Source organism: Podarcis raffonei, chromosome 7, assembly GCF_027172205.1.
Source record: "Podarcis raffonei isolate rPodRaf1 chromosome 7, rPodRaf1.pri, whole genome shotgun sequence".
Taxonomy (NCBI): Eukaryota; Metazoa; Chordata; class Lepidosauria; order Squamata; family Lacertidae; genus Podarcis; species Podarcis raffonei.
In genome coordinates this window covers 59,316,199-59,341,020 of record NC_070608.1, presented here as the reverse complement: position 1 = coordinate 59,341,020, position 24,822 = coordinate 59,316,199, and the positions used below count along the sequence as shown (strand labels likewise).

The 24,822-nt window shown below is 41.6% G+C and overlaps 1 protein-coding gene and 1 long non-coding RNA gene across 6 annotated transcripts in view; one reads left to right on the top strand and one right to left on the bottom strand.

Moving 5' to 3' along the window:
- Positions 1–24,822, top strand: part of CDKAL1 (CDK5 regulatory subunit associated protein 1 like 1) — a 234,024-nt gene that overhangs the window by 203,857 nt on the left and 5,345 nt on the right. For 4 of the 5 annotated variants that reach the window (XR_008331530.1, XM_053396768.1, XM_053396767.1 and 1 more), the window contains 2 exons: positions 13,651–13,734; positions 14,384–14,548. The exons of the other annotated variant lie outside the window; for it this stretch is intronic. Coding sequence is in view for 3 of the 4 variants with exons in the window: in XM_053396768.1 (XP_053252743.1) it covers positions 13,651–13,734; positions 14,384–14,548 (249 nt within the window). In the remaining variant the exon portion in view is untranslated. The remainder of the gene's footprint in view (positions 1–13,650; positions 13,735–14,383; positions 14,549–24,822) is intronic. 5 annotated transcript variants of the gene reach the window in all.
- LOC128417726 (uncharacterized) lies at positions 872–23,824 on the bottom strand. The gene is made up of 4 exons (XR_008331532.1): positions 23,555–23,824; positions 18,386–18,528; positions 2,452–2,562; positions 872–1,095 (listed from the first exon to the last, which is right to left on the bottom strand). It is a non-coding gene; the product is annotated as an uncharacterized LOC128417726 (long non-coding RNA).

Genomic DNA, 24,822 nt, shown 5'->3' with positions numbered 1-24,822 from the left:
TAGGTTTTTAAGTTATCTGTAAATACTTTACTTAGTCAGCCTCCTTACCTGCCCAGAGAACTATTTTCATTGCAATCCTAGCCATATCTACTTAGAAGTCCTAGTTAATGAAGTGGGCCTACTCCCAATAAAGGCTTGCCACCTTTATTCTTTTCCCTTTTTAAATCCTCAAACAGCTTGTTTGTGTTTAAAGCTACACTTAAGTGCTTACCCCTAACCAACTAGGAGGAAGTTTTACAATTACTCAACATTGTGGGCAGGGGTCTTTCCCATGGATTCAGCCCAGCCCTCCCAGGTGACTAGCTCTTACCCACGTTGCTGGATCATTTAAACAATCTTCCAGCCATGCCAGAGCAACTTGCATAAGCAGCTCCCCTGAGCCTTGAAAAGCAATTTTAAAAGGTACATCAGAAAGAGGCCAAATCAGCTGCTAGAGGATAAGGGGAGGGGCATGTGCCTTGAAAGCAAAGGCAAGTGACAAACCCATTGCCCAATCAGCCGCATTGATGCACGTGCCTGTCCTACCTGCTCTGAAGCTCTCAATAATGCAAATGAAAGCAAAGCATCCATTGACTTCTTGTCATGATTTTAGTCTGCATTGTTATTTTGTTTTAGTTTTTTTAATTTGCAAGCTATTCACAGTGGTACCTCAGGTTACATACGCTTCAGGTTACAGACTCCGCTAACCCAGAAATAGTAACTCGGGTTAAGAACTTTGCTTCAGGATGAGAACAGAAATCGGGTTCCGGCGGTGCAGCAGCAGCAGGAGGCCCCATTAGCTAAAGTGGTGCTTCAGGATAAGAACAGTTTCAGGTTAAGAACGGACCTCCAGAACGAATTAAGTACTTAACCCGAGATACCACTGTAGTTCTAATTAGATAGGCTACTTATGATCCCTAGAGTTGTGCTTGTGCTTTTTGACAATCACAGTTACAATGGATATTGGGTTTTTGAAAGGAACAGTTTGAGGAGGAGTCATCTGGTGATGTTAAGCTGGCTGGTTTGAGGAAAATCATAGTACTGAATGGCCATTTCTTGTGGCAGGTATTATGGCTCTTTTTCTACAGATAATGTTCATATTCCATGCCTTTTTTTCTATAAAGGAAAGAGAAAGAGAAAGGTTTAAGGGGCGTAAATCAGGAGATAGATGGAGTAAAAATGGCCAGAATGTTGCAGTAGTCATATGAACCAAGCATCCCCAGGTGCAGTGTACAGCAGTACAATAGATCAAGTATTTTATTGTGTTGCCCATTCTAGTGTTCATAAAACCATTTATTTGTTTTGTTCACTGCCAGTTTTGAAATAACAAATTAGTATAGCAATCTTTCCCAGTTGGCATCTGTATTGGAATTGTTTTTGGATGTTTTAATTCTTTTATTGCTTGTGTATTTGCTGCCCTTGGCTCCTTTGGGAGGAAGGGCGGGTTATAAATTAATTAATTACTAGTTCCCAGAATATACCAAAGATTGTGATTAAACAGTAAAGCCACGAGGCAAAGTACAGAAGTGATTTGCAGGGAGAGACTAAAAATCCAGGCAGCAAGAGTTGTTTCCTGCATGGAACAAAAGTATACATCGTATCAGCAGTAAAAAAGACAAACTCCAAACCAAAAGGTTTCAAAATGCTTCTGACCTATCCAGCTTGTTTTCTCTTGCGCTCATTTCCTAATTTGCTCTTCCACATGTTTCAGTATTAGAGACAATTTATGGAAATGACGCCTCAGGACCATGACCCGTTTTGTGTGGATGTCAGACTTCTATCTGATTCCTGCTGTCTGCTTTTGCAGCCTTCCTTAGATCAAGCTTATATTTATGGAGAGTTTGGTGTCTGAGTTTCATTCAGGGGCAATCTCGAACTCAACCCTCTGCTCTGGGTCCCGCTTTAATTTTGTGATTAAACCAGGGGTGCCAACCCTTTGGGGCCCTTGGGCACACTTGCAAACCAGAGAAACTGTTGTGGGCGCCATGCACACACCACAAGTGTGTTCACATGCATGCACCACAGCCAAACACAGGCACACGTGGAGCACAACCACATGCTCACTCTCTCCCCTCCCACCAAGTGAAATCTCCAGCCACTTGATGCGCTGGAGCCAATAGAACATCTGGTGTTGTTTGCAAAAGACTTTTACCGTACATTCACTCTGTGGTTTCATTTCCAAAAAACTGTTATCTCCCGAAATAATATTGTTCTGAGAAGTTAATGCTGCAATTACACTTTTTTTCAGATAAGCTATGCCATAATGGTATATTTATATGAAACCATTTTGAGTTCTGTTTGGCTGTTCATTGTTGTTTGATCGCTCCCTGAGTCAAATGAACATTTCAGTGGTTCTGCCAAGTGATTTTACAATATTACAGTGTTGCCTCCCAGCAGCAGGCTATTTTATTAAGAGTGTAGTTATGTCATACTGAGCAGCTCACTTTAAGCTTACCCAAATCTACTAATTACCAAGGAAGATGCTGCCTTGTAGAAAAAGGATCGTATCTATTTCCTATTGCAGCAGTTATCATCAGCTCCCATAGATTATAGATTAGTTCTCCAATTTCTGGGCCTGGTGAACTAAATCAGACAAAGAAAGTGTCATCTTGCCTTGACTGCCTCTTGGATAACTGAAATTGATCACAATTCCAACTGCAATTTTAAATTAATACCTGTAAATGTTAAAGTTTACCCAATCTAAGTACCACACTCATGGAAGTGAGGTTTTAAATCTCCAGTGACCCGTTCTCCATTACAGTCTTACTTACAGCCCCAAGTAATACTTTATCTTTGTATTGCAGTACTGAACCAAGCTCTCTTGTCCAAGAAGGTTGTCCTCTCTGGACAGCTGAGAACCTTGTACAAGGTGCTTAAATGATTGGTGGATTATCTAGATCCATTTCAATCTGTTTTCAGGCCTGGTTTTTGACACCAGAACAATCTCAAGAAAGAGACCAAAGGAGTGGAGCCTTTTTGATTCTTCAAGATAGCTGGGAATACTCTTTCTCTCTCAAGGAGACATTAATAAACTTCTTGATCCACCTCATCAGTCATAAATAGTGAGATGGCAAAGTATGCAGGTAGTTACTTATATCTGTCCAAGTACTTAATCAGGCTGCACCCACTGAAACTGATCCTATTCAGTTGAACAGCATGGTGTTCTGGCTACATCCATGCTGCTCCAAAAGTGGTGTCAAGGTCAGCATGGAGAATATTTGAATATTTGGAATATATGGAAAGGCCACCGTGATCAGTATAATCCAAAGGTGTGCAGAACATAATGTGGAACTTCCACAGTTTAGCCATAGCCCTAGTTGTGTAAATCTATCATTGGTGAAATGTTTGGACTCATTAGTTGGGTCTACTGTAGGTATGTTGCTCTGACAGGACATAAATATTTTTATTTTCAGTCGATATCATGAAAACCATACAACGTATGACATCTTTCTCAGTATCTGCTCAGAACCTCAAAAGCAACATTTTTAAAGCTGTAAGTGATCAGTATAATTTCCAATAAAAATAGAAAATATGTGGCCTTTTTTGAATGAGCTCATTTAACTACTTCAGTCTTTCATATTTACTGCATTACATCAGTGTGTATATAGAGTTAGATCAGGTTTCATAATAGCTGAACAAATAATTTAAAATCAGTCTCCTGTCTAGGAATATATTTTTGTAAGTTACTATTCTTACATAACTATTCAGATTAATAGGCTTTTTTTTCTAAGGAAGGGAAAAATAGAATGATAGCTGTGTAATGATTTCTACTTTGCAATATTATTTTTTGTAAAATACATTGGCTGTGATCCATAGGACAGATCTAGACATATCTCAAGGTTCTTCTAGTTATTTTTTAACAAATCCCTTAAACTGCTTTTGAAGTCTATTGACTTCAAGCAGCTTGGCAATAAAGAACCACGAAAGTTAATTGCTGTTCAGTAGTATTTTAGCTAGTGTACATAATTTTGTTGACATCTAGATGACCTACTTTGTGGCTGAGTGGAAGCCAACTAGTATATTCAACAAGGTGGCAACTTTCATGTACCCCACATCTGATTGATTGATTGATTGATTGATTGATTGATTAAATTTATATGCTCACTCATTAATTAATATACCATACCATTTACATGGCACTAATATTAAAATTAGATTTTAAAAGCCTGTCAAAATACATTGTTCTGTAGACTATATCTGTGAAAGGCAATTATTTTTTAATTGTTCAGCATCTACGGAGTTTATGCCTAACCATGTTGGTAGAGCACTCTGCTTATTTTGACATAAAATGCTGTTTAAGGTATAATAACCCTTTATAATTTGATAATTGTAATACAGAAGTGTGATCAAACACATTAAACTGCTGGTCAGCCATTGGTCCATATCATTACCTGTTTCCTCCTGACACTTTATAACTTCTCAAATTTAACGGTGAGAATTTCTTTATTTTTATATTTCAATTCAGAAAGAGCAAATACTATATTCACAAATGCAACATCTGTTCTGATTTCTGCTCTGCAAGGGAGAAACTATACTAGACAGATCAACTGCAATGAAGTTTTTAGAACAGCTGAAAAAGAATCTAATTTATTGGCAAACTTGACAGTTATGATGCATACTGGACGAAGCCACTGGTTTAGGCCTATTTCAGCATACAGCAGTTGTTGAAAAGTAAGTTTTCAGCCTCTGGAAAACTGAAACAATTGAGCCAAACAGATTGAATCAATTAAATTGTGATCTACAAATCATAAGAAAACAGTATTGCACTTATATAAAAAAGATGCTATAGTTTTTCTAAGAATTGGCTTACAAAGGTATAAGTTCATAGGAAAAAGAGACAGTATACAGTTTAATTTCCTCTTGAAATCCTAATCCTAATACTGTTTCATAGTACAATGGTCTTTCATATTTCATATTCTACAGCAGGTGGATACGTTAGCATGTGAGTGCTTTCAGAACATGGCTGAAGAAATAGTGAGATTGCGTTCCATCACATAATTTTAGCTTATTTTCTATGAAAGAGCCATGATACAACCCTATTTAGTTAATTTAAAGAACATTTGTTGTAGTGAAATAAGTTTTTGCCTGGAAGGGAAACACACTGTCGTCAGCTGGTATTGATTAGTACAAACTACCAATGCATAACATTTACCCTCCCCCCAAAAAATAGAATTTTGACAGACTGAGCAGATACAATTATGTATATCACACATTCTTTCTAAAGAAAACAGTTCTAAGGCCTGCCGTATCTGATCATCACTCCAGTAATGCAGATTCCTGCTCTGGCAGTCTCCTCCCATCCCTTCAGCAATTTGTTACCTCTTCCGCTTTGGGTCTTAAACATGGTTTATTTGTATATCTCCTATTTATATGAAAGATTTCAATCAACCAGAAGAACACAATGCTTTGATGCAATAGAACAAGGGAGAACATAAAGCCCATGGGTTGAATGTGGAAGGTGTAAAGCCCTCTTCCCAAAAGCTTTCAGTGGTAATGGGAATTTTGTTTTTTAAAAAAGCCAAGCCTAATTGCAAAGGAAGAGAGAGAAAAGAGGGGAAGGAATGGGGAGGATAAAGGAAGAGAGAAAGAGAAAGAGAGAGAATGGAATTGAAGGAAGGTGAGAGGGGCAGCTTTCACCTTGCCCAGTTTTAGCTCTAACTCTGCCCACCACTGTCATGCAACCCTTGTGGTGTAGTAAATGTTCAGGAGCTCATCCTGGCAGCCCCCATAGCCATGACCCCAGGGATTGGCTGTTAGGATCAGCTGACAGTCATAGAATAGTGTGTTAGCAAAGGTATTGGTTAACATATTAGATGTTGGCTGGATTTACATCCCTGATTAGCCATGAAGTTCATTGGTTGACCTTGGGCCAGTCAGTGAGTCTAGCCAGATTTCCTATACTTAATGTATCTATTCAGCATGTCAGAGGTTATTTAGTCAGCTTCCTTCACTTTAACTAACTCTTTACTCAGAGGGAAAGGTGACACATGGCTAATACATTCCTTTTGGGCCTTTCTCTCTCTTTCTCTCTCTCTCTCGATTAAACAAACCAAAAGCAAACCCTTTTTAATCAGAATTTCAAGGAAAAATCAATTGCTTGTTTCAAATCTGTTTCACTTGTCTGCTTCTTTCCACATCCCCACTATATGCCACATTTTCCTGTGTCAAGTGTTCAAGCTATTACTTCTGAAAATAAGTGGGGACTTAAGAAAGTTGTGCCAGTAGTGAGCATGGCAATATAATGACTCTTCTTCTAATCATTTATAAGTTGCTTAGTTTGCCTTAAGTAGGATTATATTGGCAGTCCTAAAACGCATATCTAAAGTCATTAATTTAATCTTACAGTACAGCATAATATTGAAGAAAATAATGATTGAAATTCTGCTCCCTGCTGACATGTAATAAAAGCTTCAGCAAGTTGGATTCAACCCCAAAGCATCTGGAATTCCAGGTTTATCTTTCAAGCAGGTTAGAGACTTAATAGGGGCCCTGATTTCAAAAAGTCTGTGTGTCGTCGTCCCCTTATCTCTTACACCAAGGCTGCTATATGGGCAGTGGGCCCAATTCTAGCCACACCATCCACTGCTTGTTTTGACCATTAGCTGGTCTGGTTTCCAATTTTTCCTTAAAGAAAAAGAAAAACTATCCAGTTCTTATTGAAGCAGAAAGATGAGGGGAAATGTGCAGGTGGTATTCTGCTCAATCATTTTGTGAGAAACAACCCCACTGCAACTTTCCACTGTCCTGTGAAAGAAGCCTTAACTACGATTGACCTCTAGGGAAGCAGTGATATCCTTAGGAGCAAAAAGAAGTCTAGAGTGACACACTTGCTGTCTCAATAAAGGATTTCCTGGTTCATTTTAAAGACATGTTTCTTGAATATTGTCATGATTGGACATGACTATATCTCTCTACAAACAAAACGTAGCAGCTAAGACTGGACTTTGCTCTTTCTAACTTGGGTTTTATTTCATGTAAATGATTTTTAAATTGCCCTATCAAGGCTAATGGGAATGAAGGCCATTGCTCTTATTCCAAATTTGCCAGTTGGGTGGGAGAGGCAAGAGAGTGGCTTACATTAGCCCTGCAAAATAGTCTAGTGTTGTTAAGCCATGTTACCAAAACAGAGGATTCAAACAGAGTAGTGTACAAGAACCAAGTGGTGGAGTCCCATATTGTTATCCATTCTCCTGGTGTTTTGTTTGCGTATTTTTTAGGAATATGAAGTTGGGGAGGAGATAGAGAAGTTGATCATAACCACTGGTGTTGAGGGAATGAGGTGCTAGTCAAGTGACACTGTTGCTTCTTCGAAAGCACTAAAAGAATGAGAGGAATCTGTACAACAAGTATTAGAAATACAATTCTTGCTTTATTTTCTAGTACCCAAAGGTAATTTTTTTGTATAATGCCATACTGCTTTCCTTCTTCCCACCACCACAGGAGCTTGTGTGATTTTGACAAGCCACAAATTGATGCTGAAATCCCATTTTGAGAACATGAAAGTTGTTGAAAAGTAACTGTAGGTGAAAACTGTTGTGTGTTTTTATGCAAGATTCCTGTCCGCAGCTATAGTTATGCACAGATTACTTTTTGCCAGCATCTGTGTGTCAAAAATGCAGCAGGTTTATGTTTGAATTCCAGTATCATTGTAATAATACACTGCAACATAAGAAGTGGGTATATTTATGCCAGAGTGCTTCGCTTTCTAGCTACCAAAACATACTTAAGATAATACATTGTGAACTTGCCTCAAGTCCATTATTGCTGCATTCTGCTCTTTCCCCTTCTGTACGCCCATATCTATAAATTGAGGGCAATAAAACAAGAAGGGAAGGTGGCTTGAACAGAAATGGAGGGAAACCTGTGCTGAACTGGATTGCACATGGGTTAGAGTTTTCTGTCGAACCTAATCTATTGTTGTGGTGGGGAAGAAAGAGTTCTCCTTCACTAGCATTGCCTCTTTTTAGTGTTGTGCAGCAGAGCTTTTTTTTTACGTTAGAGGCTTTCCATAATCCATGTGTTTGAACCTTTGGGGGCACATTTTGGCATATTTGTAAGGTTAAAATTGCTTGCATCCATTATGACTTAGACTCCACATTTCATGCAGTTTCATTAGAAGTAGCTATTTTCCTCTTTGTTTTCCTCATCCATGAATTACCGTATTTTTCGCTCTATAACACGCACCCGACCATAACACGCACGTAGTTTTTAGAGGAGGAAAATCCATAGGCATGCCACCCGTAGGCATTCCCTCCATAACACGCACAGACATTTCCCCTTACTTTCTAGGAGGGAAAAAGTGAGTGTTATGGTGCAAAAAATACGGTACCTCAAATTACCTCATTTGTTTTTCCCCTTAATATTTTCCTTAATGCTCTTTCTTTTTTCATAACTATGTTTGATTTACACACACACACACACATATTTATATAGCAATATATATACATATATATATATATATATATATATATATATATATGCATTTCTCTCTCTCTTGTATACCCACCATGCCCATGATGTGTATTTTTTATTTTTATTAATTAAGAAGAAAAATTTTAAATTATATATATGTCAGGGCAAAAGCAAGCCAGGTACAGGTACAGGAACACGAGGGAAGATTGACAGAAAGACAGGCAGACACAATTAGGAAAGAATTCAGGGCAGGAAGCAAGCCTCAAAAAGGAAAGGAAGAGGTTCTAAAAGCATAAATTGTTCAGGCATCTTTAAGTTGGAAAAGAGGAAATTCCATTTTAAAAAACATGTCATTATGAGCTTTCTTTAAAATAATAGTCCAGAATTACCATATCTCTATCAACATTAAACATCTCCAACTACATTAATGTTTTTGGAATTCAGATATTCTTTGTGATAATTTCCTTACTAGGATCATAAAAACCCTCCTGTACAGGGGGGAAAATGTTAATTTTGGTGACATAACTTCTGCCCTTTTCTTTCAAAGATCAAGATATGCTTTATTTTAAAAACAGAATCATCACCCTTTTGAAGGTGATGAGTATATTGTACATATGGGAGCGGAGAATAGGGATGAGTGAATATGTCAATTTTGATTTCTCTTAGTTTTTCATTTTTTACAAATGTTAAGTTCAGTTTTCACATTTCCACATCAGTTCACTTTTTTTTAAGTAAGATTCATCAGCATTTTATTGTAAATTTCTCTTAATCCATACATTTTGTATGTATTTTTGCCAGATATACACATTATTTAGACATACTTTTCCCCAGTACAATGTATTTTTGCATTTTATTTTCCCTCATATATGCATTTACATGCACATTTCCCCAAACATACACATTTCATGCACATTAATGGGCCGCAGAACTGCATTGTAAAATTCAGGGAAGTGCAAATGTCAATGGAAGGCTGTGTTTTATTTCACGTATTGTTTCAGAAAGTGTTAATTAAGTAAATTTGCCTTTAAATGCAGACTGAATTTCATTTCTCCTTCATCTCTCATGGAAAATGGAATCAACTTTGGTTCACACAACCACTGTATTCAGTATAATTCTCCATTAGAGAAACACCTTGAAATTTGTTCATACATGGTTCCTCACGCTGGTGTGGCACATATTCACAACTCAGGGAGCAAATCACACTGGAGACACTGTGGAGCCGTAGGGACTTATTGGTACCTATAGTGGACCCACCAATTTGTGGACTACCAACTTGTGACGGGCTTTCCCCAGTTCTTAATTAAGAAGGCATTAGCATGTTTCATCATATGACATGATCTTGTATACATGGCCTATCTGTTCTTTCCTACTTTTGATTAGAACATAAACTTATTGACAGTGCTATTGTAATCACAGCTACTTGAATTCAGTGGAGTTTACACCCAGGTAAGTAGGGTTCAAATTGCTCCCTTAATTAAGAAAACTAAATTGGAGCATCCAAAACTTAAAATTTGAATCAGTGCTATCAATTGCATTTGATTTTCCCCACAATCACTGTAGTTCTCTTTTGAAAACCACTGTTTGATATTCAGGAGGCGTTCCATGAGCACCTTGCTCTATCTAATTGTATAAAAGGAGTCCGAGTCTTTCTGTTTTTACTCCTATGCAATCACTTTCATTGTCTTTAGCTTGCTACTGAATTGGGCCGTTTTGTTTTGGTATATGAATGGCATTTTCATTATACTGAAGTGTTGTGTTCTGCAGAGCTCACTAGCAAAATGGAAGTCTTTAAATTCACTTGTCCAGTAATTGCATAATCTGTGTACTATCTTACAGAAATTCATCCTGCATATTATAATGACAGTGATGGTGTTCCATTAATCTGCCCAGCAGTACTTTAATCTGATCCCTAATTTAGACGTTTAGCAGAAGTGCCAGGAAACAAATGTTTCCTATATCTTGATCAATATTGATAGATAAAGACTGAGTAGTATTCTAGGCATCGTTTTACCTTTTTATTCTTCTAAGCTTGACAGTGAAAATGTCTGACAGATGCATCCTGAAAGATAACATCTTTCTCCAAAAGGGGAAAGTTGGTCTCACTGTAAAATAATGCAAACCGAAAAGAAAATGCTATTTATTCTCAAACTGGGCCTTTCTGAGAATGATGACTATGAGCTATTGAGATTTTATCCAACTGAAGTGAATAAGAGACGCACAACATTGAATTGGAGCTGCATGGCCCTGAAATCATGGTTATATTTATGCAAGAGAAGTCCATAATGGATATTGTTCTTTTTTGTACTCCATAGCTGGATTGCAAAAGCAGCATCAGCATCTTCTAAATGCCTGTGAGTGGGAAAATATAGTAAGCCCACAATGGAAAGTCCTGGGTCCAGTAGGTGTTAGAATTTAATCAGCACTTGGGGAGCTAAACTGGATGCCAGATTCCTAATCCCTGGACCCAGCTTTCTGTGTTCAGGAGATCACCTGGGAACTGGGCCATTAAAAGAACAAAAGAAAGATAATGGACCCTTAAGAAAGCCAAAGATAGGGGGCTTTGTGCCAGATGACAATTGGTTGGGGCCGCTCCTCCTGCTCTGAGATAGCCAGAGTTTAGAGTTGATGGTAGGCTGTGATGTGACCTAGAGGGAAACAGGTTGCAAGCTGGTAAAGGCAGCAAGCTGAAAAGTCAGAGAGGTGGAGCACAATGTTGGGTGTCTCTTTAAATCCAAGGTTGCAGCTGACTCTTTGGGGATATTGATGCAGTGAACCTGTCCCATCATAGGCTCAGGTTGTATATGTGTGTAAATAGGCCATATATCCTAAAGACAGCACAGTCTCTGCTGTGCCTCATTTTCAGAACGAAAAATGAACCCTGGCTGAGTGTCTGGAACCCCTGGAATCTCACACCGCTATGAGATTGGGGTGGCGTGTAACAATATTGTGACTTATGTACATATGTATGATGTATCTGGAAATTAAATACACTTAGGTTTGAAGATTATTTTAGTTGTGAATTATTATGTTGAGGTTTGTATTAATTATGCATATATTTCTAGAAGTGGTAATGGAATATGCATTTGGTATATTTTCCTTTATTATACTTAAAGTAATCTTCAAAACGTGTACTGTGATGCTTAGTGGTAATTATGGACATTGAAGTTGGCAAATTATAAGAAATTAGAGCAGGTTTCCATAGTAATTCCTGTGTTCTGAGTCCTTTGATTATTTGGCCATATTTTTGGAAAAGACAATCAAAAGAGGCAATCTTTGGGACACATAAAGAATGAAATTATATATATTTACACTTGTTTAATCTTAAATCAAAATACTGTTTTCTAGAACTTCCAGCATTATAGCTTGGTTTATTATGCTTTTGTAGAAAACAGAAGCGACAGAAAGGGAGTGGAAATCAGTAAAACATTACAGAATTTAAAATAAAGCAGATAGTCTGAGGCCTTGGTTGTCATTTTTAGGTCACTGCTGACATCTCTGAATATAATTTTCATATGAACTGCATTTCAGGGCTTGTATGTGCTTGAAGAAGCGACATTTTCACAGCAGGGAACCAAATCAAAATGAAGCAGTCAGATGCAGGTGCACAGTAATGGAAGTGGGCTATTTACCCTCAAGCAGGATTGCTGGGCTGGGAAAGCAGAAACTCTCCCAGCAGAATGGCCCTGCTATTTCTCTGATATATATCTCAGTGCCAAACAGTATTCATAGGGGGCCTAAATAATTGTTCTTTCACTTGTATTTAATGAGATGCATTGCCCAATGCTGAATAACTGAGGCACTTCCTTTTGTTATGCTAACTAGATCCTATTCAAGCCCTGCTTTCTTTGACTTCTGTTTAATCCTTCCTGCTTCTCCAGCCTCAAGCCAGGCAGGGAAACAGTTGAAAAAATGGAGGCTTGCACTGTGTACATCTGCTGCCTAGCTCAGTCCTATTTTGTTAAAGAAGTAAGGGGGGAGAACACAGGATTTGTATATGCAGCATTACAGTCACTACAGCTATGCACAAAATAAAAAAAAAAGTTATATGGTTATGTATTCTCCAAAACAGCATATGCAAGTATTTGCTTGTACAGTATACACATTAAATTAAATTAATAATAATAAAGCAAATGGCAGAGTGATGTCATCTCATTTATTGCACCGAAGCAGGCTGGGCTGATAGCTGAATCTTGCTTCAATTCTGGTGACTGGATAGTGAACAGCACCCTCCATCACACCTCAGGGCAGCTGCTGTTAGTGGGCTAGCAGGATGTAGCACATATAGAACGCTGTCTTTAAACATAGGGGCTGCTGCTGCCACTGCCCCACAACATCTGTTGCCTGAGGCATTTGCTTTACTATGCCCCAACGGTAAACCCATGGTCTAAAGATCCATGTTTTGTGCTGTGGAGATGCACATGAAACATGCATGTGTTCATATATGATGCACTTATGGGGATCTCTTTTGAGTTTCACACTGAAAGCTTTTGACAATGAAAAATAAGTTATGAGTTCAAATGAGTTCCCTAGTAATAATAAGTTTATTATCTGCCTTACAGATAAACTGATGTGGTTCTTTGTAAGAGAAAGTTTCTTGATTCCTCCTTTCTTCAGAGGTACCATATTTTTTGCTCTATAGGACGCACTTTTTCCCCTTCAAAAATGAAGGGGAAATGTGTGTGCGTCCTATGGAGCGAAGACGCCATAGCCCCGCAATCTTCTCCTGGCTGGAGAGGTGACGCGTGGCTATGGCAGAAGCCTCTATAGCCGCGCGTCACCTCTCCAGCCGGGAGAGCGCACGGGGGACAAAAGAAGCCCCCCGCGACCCTCTCCCGGCTGGAGAGGTGATGCGCGGCTATGGCAGCAGCCTCTCCGCTGCACCTTTCCGCTGCTCCCTGACCTGCTCTTTGGGGCTGGTGGTGGGCTTCCCCCCGCCAGCCCCAAAGAGCAGGTCAAAAGGAACCTGAAGCCTGGAGAGCGAGAGGGGTCGGTGCACACCAACCCCTCTCGCTCTCCAGGCTTCCAAGGTAGCCGCCTGAACGCACCTTAAACGGCACCTTGTTTTAGAGCGGGAAAACAAGAGGGGGGAAATTCTCCCCCTCTCTGCGCAGCGCTTCCTGCCGCTTCGCTGAAGGGGCGCTGGGCAGAGAGGGGGAGAATTTTTTTTCTTGTTCTCTCCCCTCTAAAACAAGGTGCGTCCTATGGTGCGAAAAATACGGTATATTTATGGCTTCACCTGTTGACTTTTTTACTTTACAGATTGGGGAGAAACAAAATGTTCTTGTGACAGAAGAATCATTTGATTCCAAGTTTTATGTTGCTCATAATCGATTCTACGAGCAGGTAAATCTTTTTCTTGGACTGGTGGGAGAGGCAGCAGGAGAGAGAATGTCTTTCTTTCCCTCCTTATTTTAACAATCATATAAAGATTAATTCATCAATGTAATCTATTTACTGACATTACCTCCTTCCCTCATATGGAGGTACCCTTGTGTATCCTCATTTATATGGCTTCTATCCCTTTAAAATTCTGTTGGACAGAAATCATCGACAACAGATTTTTAGTTGTATGCAAAGCTACATGCTTATAACAATATTTTGAAATCTGGAACCTATGTGACATGAAAGAAAACTTCAATGTATATCACAATAAAACATGTAACAGTTTGTTTGTCCTGAATGCTTATTTGGTTAAGAATATAATTACAAAGCAGAACTGTTTAAAATTTCCTGATAGTAAATTAATTTGAATACATCTACTCAAATCCTGAGGATATACATCAGATAACCTGAAAGAAAACGTAGATCTGATGTTGCATATGTTTTTGTTAAGGTAGGTCTACCTGTTACCAAATTTTACAGTAACATGCATTAGTAACTGAGATTTGCAGATTTTATATTTACTTCCCCACTCCCCACGTCTAAATGTCAAACTTGAGTACTTTAAAGTGTTCCATTTAAGCAAGTTTTTATTATTATTGTTGTTTTAAAGGTACTTGTGCCAAAGAACCCTGAGTTCATGGGTAAAATGGTAGAAGTGAACATTTTTGAAGCAGGGAAGCACTTTATGAGGGGGAGCCCAGTGTCGGATGCCAGAGTGTTCACCCCGTCTATCACTAGGCCATTAGCCAAAGGAGAGGTGTCTGGTTTAACAGAGGTGAGTAAAATACATGTCAGCCTTTGCTACTCTAGTAAAAAAAAAGTGAATGTGAAGGCTTTTTAGATGTGAATGAAGCTCTAACCTTTTAAAATAAATTACAACCTGAATTTAAAGTGAATTGTTCTGGGTAATGTGGAATTTGTCCATTGCATCTCTAATTTTGTTCTTTTATTTCTATGATATAAAATGGGGGAAATAGGAGGACAACTTTTAACAGTCCTTGGGAGAAGATTATAAAGGATTATCTTGATATAATCCAGTTGAATCATCAGACAAGAATGCTGCCAGTCTGAGGTGGTCTCATGAGAAATTTCTGAAACTACCATATTGGCCTGAATATAAACCTCACTTTTTCCCCAAAGTGTGGCTTAAATTTGCAACCTTACAAAAGTTGGTTTTTACGATATTGCTGCTGAAACAGACATATGGTAAAATGGAACAGGTGTGAGTGCCTGCAGAATTTTAAGGGAGCGGCTTATATTCAGGTATTGTCTTTTTTTTCTTCCCCCCCCCTTGAATTTTAAAGGTGTGGCTTATATTCGGGTGCGACTTATATTCGGGCCAATACGGTATATGTAAAAATAGTAGGTGCTGCTTATGGTTTTTGCATGTTATATTTTGTTCACAATCCATGTTCCTGTAATATGCCTGAAATACTATTGCACTCAAAATAGCTGCATTGCTGGAATTAATTTTTCTTGGATTTGCTTTGCATTTAACTGTAACACACTCCATGTAGTTACCGTATTTTTCGCACTATAGGACGCACTTTTCCCCCTCCAAAAATGAAGGGGAAATGTGTGTGCGTCCTATAGTGCGAATGCAGGCTTTCGCTGAAGCCTGGAGAGCGAGAGGGGTCGGTGCGCACCGACCCCTCTCGCTCTCCAGGCTTCAGGAGAGCCCCACCGCCAGCCCCACAAGCTCGGGAGACAGCGGGAGAGGCGCAGCGCGCCCTTCCCGCTGTCCCCCGACTTGGCTAGAAGGCTGGCGGGGGGAAGAAGCCTGCTCCTCCCCGTCGCCAGCCCCGCAAACTCGGGAGACAGCGGGAGAGGCGCAGCGCGCCCTTCCCGCTGTCCCCCGACTTGGCTAGAAGGCTGGCGACGGGGAGAAGCCTGCTCCTCCCCGTCGCCAGCCCCGCAAACTCGGGAGACAGCGGGAGAGGCGCAGCGCGCCCTTCCCGCTGTCCCCCGACTTGGCTAGAAGGCTGGCGACGGGGAGAAGCCTGCTCCTCCCCGTCGCCAGCCCCGCAAACTCGGGAGACAGCGGGAGAGGCGCAGCGCGCCCTTCCCGGTGTCCCCCGACTTGGCTAGAAGGCTGGCGGGGGGGAGAAGCCTGCTCCTCCCCGTCGCCAGCCCCGCAAACTCGGGAGACAGCGGGAGAGGCGCAGCGCGCCCTTCCCGCTGTCCCCCGACTTGGCTAGAAGGCTGGCGACGGGGAGAAGCCTGCTCCTCCCCGTCGCCAGCCCCGCAAACTCGGGAGACAGCGGGAGAGGCGCAGCGCGCCCTTCCCGGTGTCCCCCGACTTGGCTAGAAGGCTGGCGGGGGGGAGAAGCCTGCTCCTCCCCATCGCCAGCCCCGCAAACTCGGGAGATAGCGGGAGAGGCGCAGCGCGCCCTTCCCGCTGTCCCCCGACTTGGCTAGAAGGCTGGCGACGGGGGGAAGCCTGCTCCTCCCCGTCGCCAGCCCCGCAAACTCGGGAGACAGCGGGAGAGGCGCAGCGCGCCCTTCCCGCTGTCCCCCAACTTGGCTAGAAGGCTGGCGGGGGGGAGAAGCCGGCTCCTCCCCGTCGCCAGCCCCGCAAACTCGGGGGACAGCGGGAGAGGCGCAGCGCGCCATCCCGCTGTCTCCCGACATGGTTTGGAGGCTGGCGCGCAGCTTCGGCATGGCTCTGGGTCCCGCTCTGGGGGAGGGGGAAGCTCGGGCTTCCCCCGCCCCAGCCCCGCGCCTGGCGGGGGGGGGGGAATAAATTTTTTCCCCTTTATTTCCCCCCCCCAAATCTAGGTGCGTCCTATGGACCGGTGCGTCCTATAGTGCGAAAAATACGGTATTACCCTTTCGATGAACCAGTTCTGCCTGAATTTTTCATCAAATAATATTATTTTTTATAGTTTTATTCTTAAATTATCCCTTAAGTTTTGGCTTTCATTGTCATGGTTTAGCACAGACAACAAATAGTAAATAAACTTCCAGTGAAACTTGGTGGTTTTAATTTTTTTATGACATGTGATTTCAAATGGTCTTACACCTTCTATGGGGAGCACTAAAGCAGGGATTTGGGCCAGTGTCACGTTATCTATAATTCTTGTGCCTTGATTTTAATACTTTCATGATCTTGGGAGTAGTGTTAGACAATGTTAGGTTTTCAACATTGTGATGATTACCAGCCAGACATCGCAATCTGGCGATACACCACAATATTGAAACAAGCCACATTGGCCTTAGCCCGTGAGGCATGGGGTGAAACTGTCACAGCTATCAACGTGGGAGCTGAGGCGCTTTCACCCCAGCACCTTGCAGGCTGGGACCAGTGCAGCTAGCCGCTGCTCAGCTGGGGGGTGGGAAGGGGGACCCCCCCCAGCTGAGGGAGCCCGATCTCTCCACTGAAGGGCAGGCAGCCGCATGCCCCTGAACAGAAAAGTTTAAAGGAGCTCATGCAAGCTGGAGGAAAGGTGGGGGCTCTATTACACTTTTGTTGATGAGCAGGCAGCCAAGGGAGGAACAAGCTACATTGGTCCCTGCCAATGTACCATATTTTTCGCTCCATAAGATGCACTTCTTTCCTCCTAAAAAGTAAGGGGCAATGTCTGTGTATCTTATGGCGCGAATGCACTGGGCGGCAGAGGGATCCCTCGGCTACTGCTGCAGTCGCGAGCTGAGGGATGCCTCTGCAGCCGGAGCCATGGCTCCCGTCCGTCGCTTGCTGTGAAGCCAGCAGAGCAAGAGCCGCTGCGCAGCTATTGCTCTTGCCCTGCTGGCTTCAGCGATAGCTGCGCAGCTTGCTCTGCTGGCTTCACAGCGAAGCGGGAGGAGGGACGGACGGGGCTCCGTGTAAGGGCTCCCTTCCGTCCCTCATCCCGCTTTGCTGGGAAGCCAGCAGAACAAGAGCTGCTGCGCAGCTATCGCTCTTGCTCTGCTGGCTTCACAGCGAACCAGGAGGAGGGACGGATGGGAGCAAGCAAAGTGAGAGCTGCTTACATGGCTTCTGTCCTGCTTTGCGCAGTTCTCACTTTGCTTGCCCATCCCTCCTCCAGCCTCGCTGTAAAGCAAGCAAAGCACCTGTCCCGATGTCTCCTCCTCCTCTTTTACAGCGAGGCGGGAGGAGGGATGGGCAAGCAAAGTGAGAGCTGCACCAAGCAGGACAGAAGTCATGTAAGCGGCTCTCACTTTGCTTGCTTTAAAGCAAGAAAAGCGAGAGCCGCTTACATGCTCTGCGCAGAATATTTTTTTTCTTGCTTTCCCTCTCTAAAAACTAGGTGCGTCTTATGGAGTGAAAAATACGGTAGCTTGTTCCTCCCTCAGCAGTTTGGGGCCAGAGGTGGTGGCCTCTTCACCCGGCAGTATATTGCGGGTGAAACTGCTGCTGCTCCTGAGTCCCTCTGCCGCCAGTGCCCAACTACAGCTTGTTTCTCCCTTGCGCTTTGGGCGCTGGTGGCAGAGGCACTCAGCAGAGGCAGTTTCACCCACAATATAGCGCCAGGTGAAGCAGCCATCACAGTCTGGCCCTCATACCAATCCTGGACTATGTATCGATACTTCGCCCAGGCCTACTTGGGAGAGAGTTTCATGACTGAAGTGATGCCACTAAGAAGGCCCTGTAACTGTTAGTCACACTTACCTTTAAAGTAGAAGAAGGATCAAGGGCTCTGGTGATGACCATAACTGACAGGCAGGTTCCTGCAGGAGAAGACAGTCTTTCAGATATTCTGGCCCCAAGCCATTTAGGGCTTTAGAGGTAGCACCCAGCACCTTGAATTGGGCCTGAAAACAGATACAGCAAGTTTAGTGTAATATCCAAAAGCGGAAACCTGAAAGCATTCTGGCTGCCACATTTTGCATGAACCACAGTTACTGGCAGTTTTGTGTAGGTATGTTTCAGTAAAATGCTCTATTAAGTAAGGCATGTGTAACTGGCCAGCTCTGGCTTCTCCAGGAAAGTAAGCAGTTCATGCATCTGTCTAAATTGAGCAAACACACATTTTAGCTACAATTGTCAGCAAGATCTGCACTGTGAGATCTAATAGTAGCTCCCAAGTTGCAATCTGGATCCAGAACCAGTTGTACATCCACTCCTGGACCAGTTTGTCTACTGACCATCATCATCTCTGCGTTCTATAGATGGGCTTTTAGCCCGTATCCATCATTGTCCCCACACCACAGTCCAGTATATCTACAACCTTCTTGGCACCAGTTGAAAGGGAGAGATAGAGTTGGCTGTCAACATGACCTCTCCCATCAGCTTCATGTAATCTGGGGGAAACCAATATCACTCTCAAGAGTGCCTCACCTGGCTCAGGCAAGGAGACAAATGGTGGGTGGCATCTAATCACATCAAATAAATGCGTAATTATGCAAAACACTTTGATGAAAAGCAATATATTAAACATATTAAATAAATAAATAAATAAAACCATTAGAATCCCAATCCTGTCTGTTACCCAAGGTTCACACACACTAAACCAGGAGGTCACTTGAAAGTGTATCTTGATAGGCGGATGGACTTCCAATAGCTCCGTACAACTCTGCCTCCCTGCCCCCTGGTTCCTACCTCCTGCTGCATGTGTAACCTGGTGGGTATAATTGTGTCAAGTTGACCTCTCCTTCCTTCCCTAATTAGGTTTCTCCTACACAGGCTAGATCAGCATCCTCATCCAGGAGCAAGTCCAAAGTCTAGCACAAATTGGGCAGCTTCTTTTCCTTCTCCCGACAATGAAATGCTTTACTTAACCTGAGAGCAACTAAAACAATGTCCTCTAGGATGGTTAAGGAAACAAAATACTATCCACAGTATAGGTGTATTACCCACAGAGTTAGAGTTTAAGTGAATTTTATCTGTTTTGATTTGAGAGTATAAAGTGTTTCACTCAAAAATGAGATTTTGCTGGTTAGAACTGAAGTTTAGAAATGTTAGATTGTTAACTGCCAATAATATCAAAAGGAATAAAGTCAACATTTCATACATTTCCCCCAGGTTGCACAGCAGAAAGAACTGAAACATAGTTACTCTTTTTCATCATTTTTTTTAAAATGTCAGGTTCAGTTGTTTCCAACCAATTGTGTCAAATAGTCATCAACAGTTTTCCATTTAGGCTTCTCTTGAGAGTAAGGATCATCCCCAGGAAAAGAATTTCACTCACCCAAAACCTGATATAGTACTGTTCATTATAAATGGCAATATCTTTCTTCCTAGTTGGAGTCCAAATTATGGTGAGGTGACTACTTTTTGTCCTTTTGTATTTCCTTTGCAACCCCAAATACTCTTTTCAAATGCAGTGGAACCTGTGGCTCACATGTTTTCAACCTGGTTTTCGGTCGGATGAAGCTTTGATCCTAGTAACAACTTCATTTGAACATTAAGGCATACCCACCCTTCCCTTGCCCCTCCCCACCCTTAATCTTTTGAGAAGAAACTGGGTTTTAAATAAATTGTGTGAGAGCGTTTTTTCCATTACCGGGCTAAAGATCAGAAGAAGATTCAGATGATTCAGATGTTCTTAATTATATGTATATGTAGCACAGAAGGTTTGACCCTTAAAACATCTATTAACACTCTTTCCTCTGAACCTTTATTCTCTAAAGCACAAAAGTTTAAAGCAGTTTTAAATTTGCGGACTTTTATTTTTTTAATAATAAAAAAAGCAAATGAAAGCTGCATGTGTAAAGGTAAGAAGTAGTAAAGAAAAAAGTGTTGAAAGTAGATCTGATGTCCGACAGATCAGTGACCCATTTGTGAAAAGCCAGTTTGGGCATTCCTTTCTCATCTCGTAATTTTTCACACCTAAGATCTTTGATTGCGTTCCTGGCAGGGGGTCTTTTTGCAATATTTTAGAGAATCCAATTGTACATTCTGTGTTCCATGTACTATTGGAAGATAAGAATAGCTCACATGCCGGTAATAGTTTAGATATTTAATATGGTTTTTACCACTGCGAAGATAATCAGCTCAATGAATGAACAATTAACTTTTAATTTACTCTCATAACTAATATACACAATGTTTGTATTGCCTATTATTTCAAAAGGGGATAGGAACTTATGTGGCCTAATTTCCTTTATATACACAACGTACTTTGATATATTGACTATGCTTATGTTGGGTTTGGGGAATAAAGTATATTTGAGCCTGAGTTCTGAAATCTGCTACCATTACTGCTTCTTGCATTATGGCAGTCTTTGGACTAGAGCACTGTTGTTGTTTCCTCTGAGCAATCCCTGATAAACTGTATATTTCATAGAATCATAGAGTTGGAAGAGACCACAAGGGCCATCGAGTCCAACCCCCTGCCAAGCAGGAAACACCATCAGAGCACTCCTGACATATGGTTGTCAAGCCTCTGCTTAAAGACCTCCAAAGAAGGAGACTCCACCACACTCCTTGGCAGCAAATTCCACTGTCAAACAGCTCTTACTGTCAGGAAGTTCTTCCTAATGTTTAGGTGGAATCTTCTTTCTTGTAGTTTGGATCCATTGCTCCGTGTCCGCTTCTCTGGAGCAGCAGAAAACAACCTTTCTCCCTCCTCTATGTGACATCCTTTTATATATTTGAACATGGCTATCATATCACCCCTTAACCTCCTCTTCTCCAGGCTAAACATGCCCAGCTCCCTTAGCCGTTCCTCATATTTGGCGGGTTCAGCTTTGACATGACTATCTCAGCATTTTCCTCTGCAAGTATCCTGACCGCATATAGTTCTTTGCATGCTCTCTGAGTTACATTAGCAGGAAATTTTCTCTGTGCAACTGCATTTTGTGTTTGTGAAATAAACACTTCCCCTCAGGGATAGCTCCAGAGGGTGGCAAGAGTGGGCATTTGCCTGGATCCCAAGACCAGCAGAGGGCCACCCCCCAAAAAAACCAAGAGTAACCAAGATCATCAAGAGCAGCATAACCCAATTCTCAGTTTGTGTGTTCTACCTCTTCTAGGTGCATGCAAGAGGGGCCCCTGAAGCCAATGCAGCTTTCACTACAGTGGAGGCTGCATTAGGCTGTGTTATGTGAATGGCTCAGACAAGAGTCCTGCTTGCCAGCTATAAGGTTTTTTGTGTGCTTGACTGCAAATTCTTTTAAAGAAACAGTTATTTAAGATAGGAAACTGCCTTGTAGAGTATTCACATTAATTTTAGTCTAGAAATAGCTGCTAAAGAATGAAAGTACATCAGAGAACAATATCATTTTACTTAGAAGGTCTCTTTATAGGAACAACATATTGCCCATTCTTTCCAAGGCTATTATGTGTGATAAGCATTAGAAATTTTGCTCATCTTGTTAGAAGCTTCTTTCCTACCAGAACTGTTTAACATGCATGTCTGCACATAAACAAAGAAGCTGAGAACACTGTTAGCATAGATTAATAGCCCAGAATTCCCTAGGAGGAAGAAATCATGCTCCTATTTCATCAGAGATCATTTTAGTATATAAAGCTACTGTTGTAGTGCCTTCAGAGTCTGAGAGAGTTAACAGCCAAAAATAGCATCTGAAAACCTGAACCAGCCAAGGTCGTGAGGTGGTTGTACTGTAAGTTTGTGTTCCTTTCTCTTCTGGGCATATCTCATATGGTTGTCATTTTCAAGTATCTCCTATGTTGTCCACAATTTCTTTCTTTGGACTCCTGATAGATGGTTTTGGCATTAACGCATTTCAATGGAACTACTTGGAATTTCACAAAAGAAACTGAAATAGGCAGAAAGCACTGCCTGCTAAGCTTGTGGAAGCAATCCAAGAGGCTCACGTGGATTCAGATTCTCTTATTTTGCAAGAAATTATATTGCCTAGGACTTTTGAGATCATACATTTATGATACAAGCAGATTGTTTTCAGCATAAACGTTTTAAAATGATTTAATGTAACTAACCTGCAGAGAGAGAGGAATTACTTTTGCTACTTTTAGTGATGCATGAGGATTAAAAAGCATTCTTGCAAAGATAAATTATGCCACACCTCTGGCTGGTTGACTGCTACATATTGATAAGCCATATTGCTGTGAGCTCTTTCCCCTCCAGTAAGTGTGGCTTGGAGAAATGGGAAATGCAGTTTTTCACATCTGAGTGGCTTTATGCTTCAAGATGTTGGGTATTTAAATGTTCAGAGGGAAATTCTGTTTTGCAGGGAAGGTGGGAGTCATACCAGAATGAGACATACATATTTGAAATATTCTGGTTTTTGCACAACTTAAAATATTTGCAAAGAGTTATGAAATCCTAACATCAGATTATTTGTACTGAATCTACTAGTAGTCAACTTAATTGGATCACCCAGTTTCTAGTACTCTATTCTCTACTCATGAAATACAGAGTTTTGTAAGCAGATCTCCTACCAGTCCTCCCCCCGCTCTGGATTTTAAAGTGTAAATCTCAGAAATACTGCCATACAAATAAATGAGTTTTAGCCACCAAACAATTGGACTGGGGAAGAGGGTGGCAGGCAAGTCAAGCAGCTGGGATGTTTTTAGAAGGCAGTAATAAGCGTAGGCTGTGGCCTCAACTCTACATCTTGTGCAAGCCCTTATAATATCAATAAGTTGTTGATCAGCACTCATAAAGTGCCTAACATTTTCTAAGCATTGTATAGATATTCAAAGATAAAACAGTCCCTGCCCACAGGCTCACAAGGGCCAAGTTTGCACATAGATCATTTTTGGCCATGAACATCCTGATCTGGGCCATTTTGTTCCTGCCTGCTTAGCAGGTGAGAGAAACAAACCACAGTCTCTCTCTCTCCATGTTATTACTGAACCAGATATCACGAACCACCATCAGTAAGCCAAAAACAAACCTTAACTATTATTTACCATGACATGCGAAGAGGGCCGAAAGAGCCTTGGAACAACTGCTCCTTTTCTTGCCAGTGTACGTGGTTCTCGCTCTTGCCATGGGGTACAACCTCCCAGTGGCCCTAAGAGACTCCCTCTGGCTGGTGGCAGTATCTGAAGTGTGCCTCATTGCTTCATAATAAACTGTGTGACACATCACTGTCAGTTACTGTGTTGTCTCAACATTCTTCTCCTTTAGCAATTTGATAGTGACTCTAGCACACACACAGTACAACTAAAAATCCTGGCTCAAACTTTGCCTAGGAACCTTACTGTTATGATCCTGAATTGAGGGGCTTGAGTCCAAACCTTGGTGATGTATGCCTGGCATTAATAGATGACACACTGCTACATAGCATCCATTAAAACCGGTAGAATAAATTTGAGCTGCACCATTGAGCAACTATTTCCCTTTTGAGACCACAGAGCTTACTCAAGAATCAAACTTAATTTCTCTAGAAACATATATGGTATAAATTTAACCTTCCTGATAGAATGTGTTTGGAAAGGAACAGTATTACTTTGGAAACATGCCAAAAAACCCACCCAACACCCTAGCAGCAACTTTCAGAGAGCAGAGGTCTTTCCTGCATGCATTAGGAGCATTTGTGTGAGGTTATCCCACTGCTGATTAGGTAAATCAAAAAAAGTTCCCAGAACTTAACATTTCCAGGGAGAGAGGTTCTGTTAATGACTCTTAAACTTGACTGAGCATGAAATTAAAAAAAGATTCTTCAGTCACTCCCTCTGGTGTTTAGATGCATGCCAGCCGGCACAGAAAGCACCTACACTACTTTGGTGTGTGAGAAGACAATGGAGCCATGAGATTTTTGTATAAACAACTTTGTATTCATGGTGAACTCAGGGAATACTAAAGTGGTCTGTTGATAGACTTGCGCTTGGTGATTGATCAAATCCCATGTCAGCCACCAGGACCACTGGCACTAGCATGTGAAGGATGCACATGATTCCATAAGCTACTAATGTTCCTACATACCAAACAGATCTGTTCCTGTGTAACAAAAAGGTGACCAATGGAGAAAGGGAAAGAAGAGGGAAAGTGTCCCTGTATAAACATGGAACGTGTGATTTGATAGATTCTATGAGAACCGAATCATCAAGACCTACAGAGGAAACAGGAGTCGAGGAAGGAGTGTTCAACTGTATCAAAAGCAGGCAGAGCAGCCAAGGAGGATGAGGACTTGAATAGAGACTTTTTGGATTTAGCAGGATAGTTTTGGTGAGGG